The sequence below is a fragment of the Heterodontus francisci genome, chromosome 9, assembly GCF_036365525.1.
Source record: "Heterodontus francisci isolate sHetFra1 chromosome 9, sHetFra1.hap1, whole genome shotgun sequence".
Lineage (NCBI taxonomy): Eukaryota > Metazoa > Chordata > Chondrichthyes > Heterodontiformes > Heterodontidae > Heterodontus > Heterodontus francisci.
Genome location: NC_090379.1, coordinates 1,136,010 through 1,148,973, shown reverse-complemented (window position 1 = coordinate 1,148,973; position 12,964 = coordinate 1,136,010). Strand labels below are relative to the sequence as shown.

At 59.3% G+C, this 12,964-nt stretch overlaps 1 protein-coding gene across 1 annotated transcript in view; it reads left to right on the top strand.

Annotated features, from left to right (window-relative positions):
- tmem63c (transmembrane protein 63C) overlaps positions 1–12,964 on the top strand; it is a 191,600-nt gene that overhangs the window by 36,233 nt on the left and 142,403 nt on the right. Inside the window, exons 10-11 of the mRNA XM_068038420.1 lie at positions 701–834; positions 10,206–10,328. Of these exons, the coding sequence (XP_067894521.1) occupies positions 701–834; positions 10,206–10,328 (257 nt within the window). The remainder of the gene's footprint in view (positions 1–700; positions 835–10,205; positions 10,329–12,964) is intronic.

The following is a 12,964-nucleotide window of genomic DNA, read 5'->3' as shown; positions in this document are numbered from 1 at the left end:
CGATGGACAGTGGGAAGGGAGGAGGTGAATGGGCAGGTGTTGCATCTTCTGCACTTGCACAGGAAGTGCCATGGTTAGGGGGGCCAATGTTGGAGGTGCTGGAAGAGTGGACCGGGATGTCAGAGTGGTCCCTTCAGAATAAATATCATGTACTGTGACAGGATATGACTGATGGTGATCCCCAGGGTCTGCACTGGGCTGTTAGCTTTTCACTATGAATGACTTGGATGAAGTAATGCAGAGTTGTATATCCATATTTGAAGTTGAAACTAAATTAGAAGGGATAGTATATTGAGTAGATGGGAGCAGTGTAAGGAGAGTGTATATATTCTGTATATATATAGGAATATTAACTTTTGGGTTTCTTTTGTTAAGTTTCAATGTTCAGTTTCGTCAGTGAGAATTAAAAGTTGCACCAATCAGAGATGATCTTCAGCTGAGAAGAAATTACAAAGACGTTTCTTGATTTGCGCCTGCCTGAGAATGGGAAAATCCAGGACGGAGTCATTGGGAAATGGGAATGTCACATTGGATGGCAGTGTGTAATTATCGAGGCTGGAATTAAGGAACCAACTTGTTTTCAAGCTCTCTAATGTAATAGTGAAGAGTGATTTCTGCTGTGGGACTCATAGTGAAGATGTGCTGAAAATGCAATGTATACAATCAGCTTGGTTACCTGGTGCCTCCATCTGTCTTACAGGTGGATGCGGAGCAGTACTACAGTGAATTGGAGGAGAAGCTAACGGATGAGTTTAATGCTGAGCGGAATCGGATTACCCTGAAAAGGCTGGGAATGGGTTTTGTGACCTTCCAGGATGAGCGGATGACAGCTGTGTGAGTGTCTGTGAGCGAGTGAGACGGATCTTGTTTGGTTTGTGACTGTACCTTCCATTTATCATTTATAAAAACAATCTGGCCCAGAAGGCCTCTCCCCCCCGACACTCTCCCCCCCCGAAACTCTCTCCCCCCGAAACTCTCTCCCCCCGAAACTCACCCCCCCGACACTCTCCCCCCCGACACTCTCCCCCCCCGACTCTCCCCCCCCCGACACTCTCCCCCCGAAACTCTCCCCCCCGACACTCTCCCCCCCCGACACTCTCCCCCCCCGACACTCTCCCCCCCCGACACTCTCCCCCCCCGACACTCTCCCCCCCCGACACTCTCCCCCCCCCGACACTCTTCCCCCCCGACACTCTCCCCCCCGACACTCCCCCCCCCCGACACTCCCCCCCCTGACACTCTCCCCCCCCGACACTCTTCCCCCCCCGACACTCTCCCCCCCGACACTCTCCCCCCCGACACTCTTCCCCCCCCCGACACTCTCCCCCCCGACACTCTCCCCCCCGACACTCTCCCCCCCGACACTCTCCCCCCCCGACACTCTCCCCCCCGACACTCTCCCCCCCCCCCGACACTCTCCCCCCCCCGACACTCTCCCCCCCCCGACACTCTCCCCCCCCCGACACTCTCCCCCCCGACACTCTCCCCCCCCCGACACTCTTCCCCCCCCCCGACACTCTCCCCCCCCGACACACTTCCCCCCCCCGACACACTTCCCCCCCCCGACACTCTCCCCCCCCCCCCGACACTCTCCCCCCCCCGACACTCTCCCCCCCCCGACACTCTCCCCCCCCCGACACTCTCCCCCCCCCGACACTCTCCCCCCCCCGACACTCTCCCCCCCCGTCACTCTCCCCCCCCGACACTCTCCCCCCCCGACACTCTCCCACCCCCGACACTCCCCCCCCGACACTCTCCCCCCCGACACTCTCCCCCCCCCCCGACACTCTCCCCCCCCGACACTCTCCCACCCCCGACACTCCCCCCCCGACACTCTCCCCCCCGACACTCTCCCCCCCCCGACACTCTCCCCCCCCCGACACTCTCCCCCCCCCGACACTCTCCCCCCCGTCACTCTCCCCCCCCGACACTCTCCCCCCCCGACACTCTCCCACCCCCGACACTCCCCCCCCGACACTCTCCCCCCCGACACTCTCCCCCCCCCCGACACTCTCCCCCCCCCGACACTCTCCCCCCCCCGACACTCTCCCCCCCGTCACTCTCCCCCCCCGACACTCTCCCCCCCGTCACTCTCCCCCCCCGACACTCTCCCCCCCCCGACACTCTCCCCCCCGTCACTCTCCCCCCCCGACACTCTCCCCCCCCGACACTCTCCCACCCCCGACACTCCCCCCCCGACACTCTCCCCCCCCGACACTCTCCCCCCCCCCCGACACTCTCCCCCCCCGACACACTTCCCCCCCCCCGACACTCTCCCCCCCCGACACTTCCCCCCCCGACTATCTCCTTCCCTCCCCCCGACCTCAGCACCCCCGACCCCGACACTCCCACCCCCGACACTCTCCCCCCCCCCGACACTCTCCCCCCCCGACACTCTTCCCCCCCCGACACACTTCCCCCCCCCCGACACTCTCCCCCCCCGACACTCTCCCCCCCCCCGACACTCTCCCCCCCCGACACTCTCCCCCCCGACACTCTCCCCCCCCGACACTCTCCCCCCCCGACACACTTCCCCCCCCCCCCCGACACTCTCCCCCCCCCCCCGACACTCTCCCCCCCCCCGACACTCTCCCCCCCCCGACACTCTCCCCCCCGACACTCTCCCCCCCCCGACACTCCCACCCCGACACTCCCCCCGACACTCTCCCCCCCGACACTCTCCCGACACTCCCCCCCCCCGACACTCTCCCCCCCCGACACTCTCCCCCCCCCCCCCCCCCGACACTCCCACCCCGACACTCTCCCACCCCCGACACTCCCCCCCCGACACTCCCCCCCCGACACTCCCCTCCCCGACACTCTCCCCCCCGACACTCTCCCCCCCGACACTCTCCCCCCCGACACTCCCCCCCCCGACACTCTCCCCCCCGACACTCTCCCCCCCGACACTCCCCCACCCCGACACTCCCCCCCCGACACTCCCCTCCCCGACACTCTCCCCCCCGACACTCCCCCCCCGACACTCTCCCCCCCGACACTCCCCCCCCGACACTCTCCCCCCCGACACTCTCCCCCCCGACACTCCCCCCCCCGACACTCTCCCCCCCGACACTCTCCCACCCCGACACTCCCCCCCCGACACTCCCCTCCCCGACACTCTCCCCCCCGACACTCTCCCACCCCGACACTCACCTCCCCGACACTCCCCCCCGACACTCTCCCCCCATACACTCTCCCCCCCCGACACTCTCCCCCCCCGACACTCTCCCCCCCCCCCGACACTCTCCCCCCCCCGACACTCTCCCACCCCGACACTCCCACCCCGACACTCACCTCCCCGACACTCACCTCCCCGACACTCCCCCCCCGACACTCTCCCCCCCCGACACTCTCCCCCCCCGACACTCTCCCCCCCCCCCCGACACTCCCCCCCCCCCCGGACACTCTTCCCCCCCCCCGACACTCTCCCCCCCCGTCACTCTACCCCCCCCCGTCACTCTACCCCCCCCCCGTCACTCTACCCCCCCCCCGACACTCTCCCCCCCCCGACACTCTCCCCCCCCCGACACTCTCCCCCCCCCCGACACTCTCCCCCCCCCGACACTCTTCCCCCCTCCGACACTCTCCCCCCCCGACACACTCCCACCCCCGACACTCCCCCCCCCGACACTCTCCCCCCCGACACTCTCCCCCCCCGACACTCTCCCCCCCCGACACTCTCCCCCCCCGACACTCTCCTCCCGACCCTCTCCCCCGACACTCTCCCCCCGACACTCTCCCCCCGACACTCTCCCCCCCCGACACTCCCCCCCGACACTCCCCCCCCCCGACACTCCCCCCCCCCCGACACTCCCCCCACCCCGACTCTCCGCCCCCCCCGACACTCCCCCCCCGACAATCCCCCCCCGACACTCTCCCCCCCCCCCCGGACACTCCCCCCGCCCCCCCGGACACTCCCCCCCCCCGGACACTCCCCCCCCCCCCGCCCCGGACTCTCCCTCCCCTGGACACTCCTCCCCCCGACACTCCCCCCCCCCCCCCGACACTCCCCCCCCTCCGACACTCCCCCCCCCCCGACACTCCGCCCCGACACTCCGCCCCGACACTCTCGCCCCCGACACTCTCCCCCCCGACACTCTCCCCCCCCGACTCTCCCCCCGACACTCTCCCCCCGACACTCTCCCCCCGACACTCCCCCCCCCCCGACATTCCACCCCGACACTCCCCTCCCGACACTCCTCCCCCCCGACACTCCGCCCCCGACACTCTCCCCCCCGACACTCTCCCCCCCGACACTCCGCCCCCGACACTCCGCCCCCGACACTCCGCCCCCCCGACACTCCGCCCCCGACACTCCGCCCCCGACACTCTCCCCCCCCCCCCCCGAACACTCCCCACCCCCCGGACTCTCCCCCCCCCCCCCCGGACACTCCCCCCCCCCCCCCCGGACACTCCCCCCCCCCCGGACACTCCCCCCCCCCACCGGACACTCCTCCCCCCGACACTCCTCCCCCCCCCCGACACTCCGCCCCGACACTCTCCCCCCGAAACTCCCCTCCCGACACTCTCCTCCCGACACTCTCCCCCCGACACTCTCCCCCCGACACTCCCCTCCCGACACTCCCCTCCCGACACTCTCCCCCCGACATTCTCCCCCCGACACTCTCCCCCGACACTCATCCTACCCGGACCTCTCCCCCCATGGCACACTCCCCCCGACACTGTCCCCCCGACACTCTCCCCCGCCGACACTCTCCCCCCCGACACTCTCCCCCCCAACAGTCTCCCCCCCAACAGTCTCCCCCCCCGACACTTTCCACCCGACACTCTTCCCACCCGAACCTCTCCCCCGACACCCACCCCCGACACTCCCCCCCCCCCCCCCCCCACCCCCGGACACCCCCCCCCCGGACACTCCCCCCCCGGGACACTCCCTCCCCCGGACACTCCCTCCCCCGGACACACACCCCCCCCCCCCCGACACTCCCCCCCCCCTCCCCCCCCGACACTCCGCCCCCGACACTCCGCCCCCGACACTCCGCCCCCGACACTCCGCCCCCGACACTCTCCCCCCCGACACTCTCCCCCCCGACACTCTCCCCCCCGACACTCTCCCCCCCGACACTCTCCCCCCCGACCCTCCCCCCCCCGACACTCCCTCCCGACACTCTCCCCCCGACTCTCTCCCCCCGACACTCTCCCCCCGACACTCTCCCCCCGACACTCTCCCCCCGACACTCTCCCCCGACACCCTCCCCCGACACTCCCCCCCCCCCCCCACCCCCGGACACTCCCCCCCCCCGGACACTCCCTCCCCCGGACACACCCCCCCCCCCGACACTCCCCCCCCGACACTCCCCCCCCGACACTCTCCCCCCCGACCCTCCCCCCCGACCCTCCCCCCCCGACACTCCCTCCCGACACTCTCCCCCCGACTCTCTCCCCCCGACACTCTCCCCCCGACACTCTCCCCCCGACACTCTCCCCTCCACACTCTCCCCCCGACACTCTACCCCCGACACTCTACCCCCGACACTCTACCCCCGACACTCTACCCCCGACACTCTACCCCCGACACTCTACCCCCGACACTCCCCCCCCGACACTCCCCCCCCGACACTCCCCCCCAACACTCCCCCCCCGAAACTCTCCCCGCGACACTATCCCCCGACACTCTCCCCCCGACACTCCCCCCCCCCGACACTCTCACCGCGACACTCTCCCCTGACATTCTCCCCCGAAACTCCCCCCCTGTCACTCCCCCCCCGGACACTCCCCCCGCGATACTCCCCACCCCCCCCCACCCCGACACTCCTCCCCAACTCCGACACTACCCCAGCCCCGACTTTTGCCCTACCCCACCCCCCCAACATGTCCCCTAGGTCATCCAAGACTCCTAACATCCATCACCCCTCTGCTCATTGATTCCCATGTCAAGCAACGCCTCCATTTTAAAATCCTTATCCTTGTTTTCAAATCCCTTCCTAGTCTCGCCCCTCCCTGTCTCTGTAATCTCCTCCAGCCCCTACAACCCTCCCTATCTCTTTAACCTCCTCCAGCCCATACAACCCTCCCTGTCTCTGTAATCTCCTCCAGCCCCTACAATCCTCCCTATCTCTTTAACCTCCTCCAGCCCATACAACCCTCCCTGTCTCTGTAATCTCCTCCAGCCCCTACAACCCTCCCTATCTATGTAACCTCCTCCAGCCCCTACAACCCTCTCGATCTCTGAAATCTCCTCCAGCCCCTACAACCCTCCCTATCTCTGTAACCTCCTCCAGCCCCTACAACCCTCCCTATCTCTGAAATCTCCTTCAGCCCCTACAACCCTCCCTATCTCTGTAACCTCCTCCAGCCCATACAACCCTCCCTATCTCTGTAACCTCCTCCAGCCCCTACAACCCTCTCGATCTCTGAAATCTCCTCCAGCCCCTACAACCCTCCCTATCTCTGTAACCTCCTCCAGCCCCTACAACCCTCCCTATCTCTGAAATCTCCTTCAGCCCCTACAACCCTCCCTATCTCTGTAACCTCCTCCAGCCCATACAACCCTCCCTATCTCTGTAACCTCCTCCAGCCCCTACAACCCTCCCTATCTCTGAAATCTCCTTCAGCCCCTACAACCCTCCCTATCTCTGTAACCTCCTCCAGCCCATACAACCCTCCCTATCTCTGTAATCTCCTCCAGCCCCGACAACCCTCCCTATCTCTGTAACCTCCTTCTACCCCACAGCCCTCGCTATCTCTAACCTCCTCCAGCCCATACAGCCCTCCCTGTCTCTGTAATCTCCTCCAGCCCATACAACCCTCCCTGTCTCTGTAACCTCCTCCAGCCCGTACAACCCTCCCTATCTCTGTAACCTCCTCCAGCCCCTACACTCCTCCCTATCTCTGTAACCTCCTCCAGCCCCTACACCCCTCCTTATCTCTGTAACCTCCTCCAGCCCCACAACCCTCCCTATCTCTGTAACCTCCTCCAGCCCCACAACCCTCCCTATCTCTGTAATCTCCTCCAGCCCCACAACCCTCCCTATCTCTGTAATCTCCACCAGCCCATACAATCCTCCCTATTTCTGTAACCTCCTCCAGCCCCTACAACCCTCCCTATCTCTGTAATTTCCTCCAACCCCACAACCCTCCCTATCTCGGTCATCTCCTCCAGCCCATACAACCCTCCCTATCTCTGTAACCTCCTCCAGCCCCACAACCCACCCTATCTCTGTAATCTCCTCCAGCCCATACAACCCTCTCTAGCTCTGTAATCTCCTCCAGCCCCACAACCCACCCTATCTCTGTAATCTCCTCCAGCCCATACAACCCTCCCTAGCTCTGTAATCTCCTCTGGCCCCACAACCCTCCCTATCTCTGTAACCTCCTCCAGCCCCACAACCCTCCCTATCTCTGTAATCTCCTCTGGCCCCACAACCCTCCCTATCTCTGTAATCTCCTCCAGCCCATACAATCCTCCCTATTTCTGTAACTTCCTCCAGCCCCACAACCCACCCTATCTCTGTAATCTCCTCCAGCCCCTACAACCCTCCCTATCTCTGTAACCTCCTCCAGCCCCACAACCCTCCCTATCTCTGTAATCTCCTCTGGCCCCACAACCCTCCCTATCTCTGTAATCTCCTCCAGCCCCACAACCCTCCCTATCTCTGTAATATCCTCCAGCCCCTACAACCCTCCCTATCTCTGTAATCTCCTCCAGCCCCACAACCCTCCCTATCTCTGTAATCTCCTCCAGCCGCACAACCCTCCCTATCTCTGTAATCTCCTGCAGCCCCACAACCCTCCCTATCTCTGTAATCTCCTCCAGCCCCACAACCCTCCCTATCTCTGTAATCTCCTGCAGCCCCACAACCCTCCCTAGCTCTGTAATCTCCTCTGGCCCCACAACCCTCCCTATCTCTGTAATCTCCTCCAGCCCCACTACCCTCCCTATCTCTGTAACCTCCTCCAGCCCATACAACCCTCCCTATCTCTGTAACCTCCTCCAGCCCATACAACCCTCCCTATCTCTGTAATCTCCTCCAGCCCCGACAACCCTCCCTATCTCTGTAACCTCCTTCTACCCCACAGCCCTCCCTATCTCTAACCTCCTCCAGCCCCTACAACCCTCCCTGTCTCTGTAATCTCCTCCAGCCCATACAACCCTCCCTGTCTCTGTAACCTCCTCCAGCCCGTACAACCCTCCCTATCTCTGTAACCTCCTCCAGCCCCTACACTCCTCCCTATCTCTGTAACCTCCTCCAGCCCCTACACCCCTCCTTATCTCTGTAACCTCCTCCAGCCCCACAACCCTTCCTATCTCTGTAACCTCCTCCAGCCCCACAACCCTCCCTATCTCTGTAATCTCCTCCAGCCCCACAACCCTCCCTATCTCTGTAATCTCCACCAGCCCATACAATCCTCCCTATTTCTGTAACCTCCTCCAGCCCCTACAACCCTCCCTATCTCTGTAATTTCCTCCAACCCCACAACCCTCCCTATCTCGGTCATCTCCTCCAGCCCATACAACCCTCCCTATCTCTGTAACCTCCTCCAGCCCCACAACCCACCCTATCTCTGTAATCTCCTCCAGCCCATACAACCCTCTCTAGCTCTGTAATCTCCTCTGGCCCCACAACCCACCCTATCTCTGTAATCTCCTCCAGCCCCACAACCCACCCTATCTCTGTAATCTCCTCCAGCCCATACAACCCTCCCTAGCTCTGTAATCTCCTCTGGCCCCACAACCCTCCCTATCTCTGTAACCTCCTCCAGCCCCACAACCCTCCCTATCTCTGTAATCTCCTCTGGCCCCACAACCCTCCCTATCTCTGTAATCTCCTCCAGCCCATACAATCCTCCCTATTTCTGTAACTTCCTCCAGCCCCACAACCCACCCTATCTCTGTAATCTCCTCCAGCCCCTACAACCCTCCCTATCTCTGTAACCTCCTCCAGCCCCACAACCCTCCCTATCTCTGTAATCTCCTCTGGCCCCACAACCCTCCCTATCTCTGTAATCTCCTCCAGCCCATACAATCCTCCCTATTTCTGTAACCTCCTCCAGCCCCTACAACCCTCCCTATCTCTGTAATCTCCTCCAGCCCCACAACCCTCCCTATCTCTGTAATCTCCTCCAGCCGCACAACCCTCCCTATCTCTGTAATCTCCTGCAGCCCCACAACCCTCCCTATCTCTGTAATCTCCTCCAGCCCCACAACCCTCCCTATCTCTGTAATCTCCTGCAGCCCCACAACCCTCCCTAGCTCTGTAATCTCCTCTGGCCCCACAACCCTCCCTATCTCTGTAATCTCCTCCAGCCCCACTACCCTCCCTATCTCTGTAACCTCCTCCAGGCCCTACAACCCTCCGAGATCTCTGCGCTCCTCTAATTCTGGCCTCTAGAGCATCCCTGATTTTAATTGCACCACTGTTGGCAGCCGTGCCTTTAGCTGCCTGGGTACTAAGCTCTGGAATTCCCTCCCAAGGCTCACTTCCTCACTCTTCACCTTTTTGAAGTTTCTTGGACCTTAACTCTTTGACTAAGCTTTTGGTTATTCTGTCCTATTATGTGGCACAGTGTTAAATTTTGCTTTGGAGCTGTCCTGTGCAGTGCTTTGGGACATTGCTAGCTTCATGGCACTATGTAAATGGAATGGGTTGCTATTTTCACCACCCTTTAGGCAGTACATCCTCGATCATAACAACTCTTGATGTAAAAAATTTTTTTTCGTCTTCCCTCTGGTTGTTTTGCCAATTACCTTAAATCTGTGCCATCTGGTTACCAACCCTCCTGTCAGTTGGAACAGTTTCTTTCTATTTACTTTAACAAAACCATTGATGATTTTGAACACTTCTGTCAAAACCCACTGAACCCTCTCTGCTCTAAGGAGAACAACACCAGCTTCTCCAATCTATCTACATAATTGAAGTCCCTCATCTCTGGTGCCAGTCTCGTAAATCTCTGCAATATCTCCAAGGCTCTCACATCCTTCCTGTGATGTGGTGCCCAGAACTGGACACAATACTCTGGCTGATGCCTAACCAGTCTTTTATAAAGGTTCACAATAATTTCCTTACTATGACTGAATGGCGGAACAGACTCGAGGCATTTGATGACCCACTCCTGTTCCTATATTTCTCAACAATAGTTGACACTGAGGTATGTCACACATCAACAGCACAATATTTGGTGGTCTGCAGTATCCCTGCTTCTTGCTCATCGGTCTCCGTACTTGTGTTTTTCTTGTTTTTCAGGATTGTGAAGCATTACCAGCACAGTCGCTGCCGGTATCAGCCGCAGCAGTCCAGTATCACTACTGTCATCAAGTCTTACAGATGGGATGTTAGATATTCCCCAGCACTGAGCGACATTATCTGGTAGGAATCAATTCAAAATGGTGAGCAGCTCTTGGCTGGTCTGAATTCAGTAATGAGGTGACCAACAATGGGAGGGTGCTTAATAGATCCACTATTGGTGCTAAATCCCAGGCAGCAGAATTGAACCTCCGCACCATCTGTGCTGTTTTTTATGTGTGCGCGTCATTGGCAAGGCTGGCATTTAATGCCCTTGAGATGATGGAGAACTATTGCCTTGAACCGCTGCAGTCCATGTGGGATAGCTACACACACAGTGCTGTCAGGAAGGGAGTTCCAGGATTTTGACCCAGGAACGGTGATATATTTCCAAGTCAGGATGCTGTGTGGCTTGGAAGGGAACTTGCAGATGGTGGTGTTCCCATGTACCTGCTGCCATAGGGTCATTTGCGACACAGAAGGAGGCTATTGGGTCCATTCTGGCTCTCAATGGAGCTATGCTGTCAGTTCTACTCCTGGGCTCGATGCCTGTAGCCCTGCAAGTCTATTTCTCTCAGGTGGTCATTCATCTTCCTCTTGAAGTCAATGATTGTCTCCAATTCCACCAACCATGTGGGGCAGCTATTACCACCTGCTGTGTAAAAAAGTGCTTCCTCTTATTCCCCCTGCATCTCTTACCCAAAACCTTCAATCTGTGTCCACTACTCCTTGTACCATTTGTTAATTGTTGTTCAACAGTTTTTCCTTGTCTAACTTAACTAAGCCTGTCATAATGTTGTACGCTACTATTAAATCTCCCTTCAATCTCCTTTGTTCTAATAAGAACAAACCCAGCTTTTCCAACCTAACCTTGTAACTAAAATCCTCCATCCCTGGAACTATTCTGCTAAATCTCCTCTGCACCCTCTCAAGGACACTCACATCCTTTCCGAAGTGTGTTCTTTTTTATTCGTTCCTGGGAGGTGGGCGTTGCTGGCTAGATCAGCATTTATTGCCCATCCCTAATTGCCCTTGAGAAGGTGGTGGTGAGCTGCCTTCTTGAACCGCTGCAGTCCATGTGAGGTAGGTACACCCACAGTGTTGTTAGGAAGGGAGTTCCAGGATTTTGACCCAGCGACAGTGAAGGAACGGCGATATAGTTCCACGTCAGGATGGTGTGTGACTTGGAGGGGAACTTGCAGGTGGCGGTGTTCCCATACGTCTGCTGCCCTTGTCCTTCTAGGTGATAGAGGTCGCGGGTTTGGAAGCTGCTGTCTGAGGAACCTTGGTGCGTTGCTGCAGTGCATCTTGTAGATGGTACACACTGCTGCCACTGTGTGTCGGTGGTGGAGGGAATGAATGTTTGTAGATGGTGTGCCAATCAAGCGGGCTGCTTTGTCCTGGATGGTGTCGAGCTTCTTGAGTGTTGTTGGAGCTGCACCCATCCAGGCAAGTGGAGAGTATTCCATCACACTCCTGACTTGTGCCTTGTAGATGGTGGACAGGCTTTGGGGAGTCAGGAGGTGAGTTACTCACCGCAGGATTCCTAGCCTCTGACCTGCTCTTGTAGCCACGGTATTTATATGGCTACTCCAGTTCAGTTTCTGGTCAATGGTAGCCCCCAGGATGTTGATAGTGGGGGATTCAGCGATGGTAATGCCATTGAATGTCAAGGGGAGATGGTTAGATTCTCTCTTGTTGGAGATGGGCATTGCCTGGCACTTGTGTGGCATGAATGTTACTTGCCATTTATCAGCCCAAGCCTGGATATTGTCCAGGTCTTGCTGCATTTCTACATGGACTGCTTCAGTATCTGAGGAGTCAGGAATGGTGCTGAACATTGTGCAATCATCACCGAACATTCCCACTGCTGACCTTATGATTGAAGGAAGGTCATTGATGAAGCAGCTGAAGATGGTTGGGCCTAGGACACTACCCTGAGGAACTCCTGCAGTGATGTCCTGGAACTGAGATGATTTACATCTAACAACCACAACCATCTTCCTTTGCACTAGGTATGACTCCAACCAGTGGAGAGTTTTCCCCCTGATTCCCATTGACTCCAGTTTTGCTTGGGCTCCTTGATGCCATACTCGGTCAAATGCTGCCTTGATGTCAAGGGCAGTCACTCTCACCTCACCTCTTGAGTTCAGCTATTTTGTCCATGTTTGAACCAAGGCTGTAATGAGGTCAGGAGCTGAGTGGCCCTGGCGGAACCCAAACTGAGCATCACTGAGCAGGTTATTGCTAAGCAAGTGCCGCACGATGGCACTGTCGACGACTCCTTCCATCACTTTACTAATGTTTGAAAGTAGGCTGATGAGGCGGTAATTGGTCAGGTTGGACTTGTCCTGCTTTTTGTGTACAGGACATATCTGGGAAATTTTCCACATTGCCGAGTAGATGCCAGTGTTGTAGCTGTACTGGAACAGCTTGGCTAGGGGTGCAGCAAGTTCTGGAGCACAGGTCTTCAGTACTATTGCTGGAATGTTGTCAGGGCCCATAACCTTTGCAATATCCAGTGCCTTCATTCGTTTCTTGATATCACGTAGAGTGATTAGAATTGCCTGAAGACTGGCATCTGTGATGCTGGGGACTTCAAGAGCAGGCCGAGATGGATCATCCAGTTGGAACTTCTAACTGAAGATTGTTGCAAAGGCTTCAGCCTTATCTTTCTCACTTATGTGCTGGGCTCCCTCATCAGTAAGGATGAGGATATT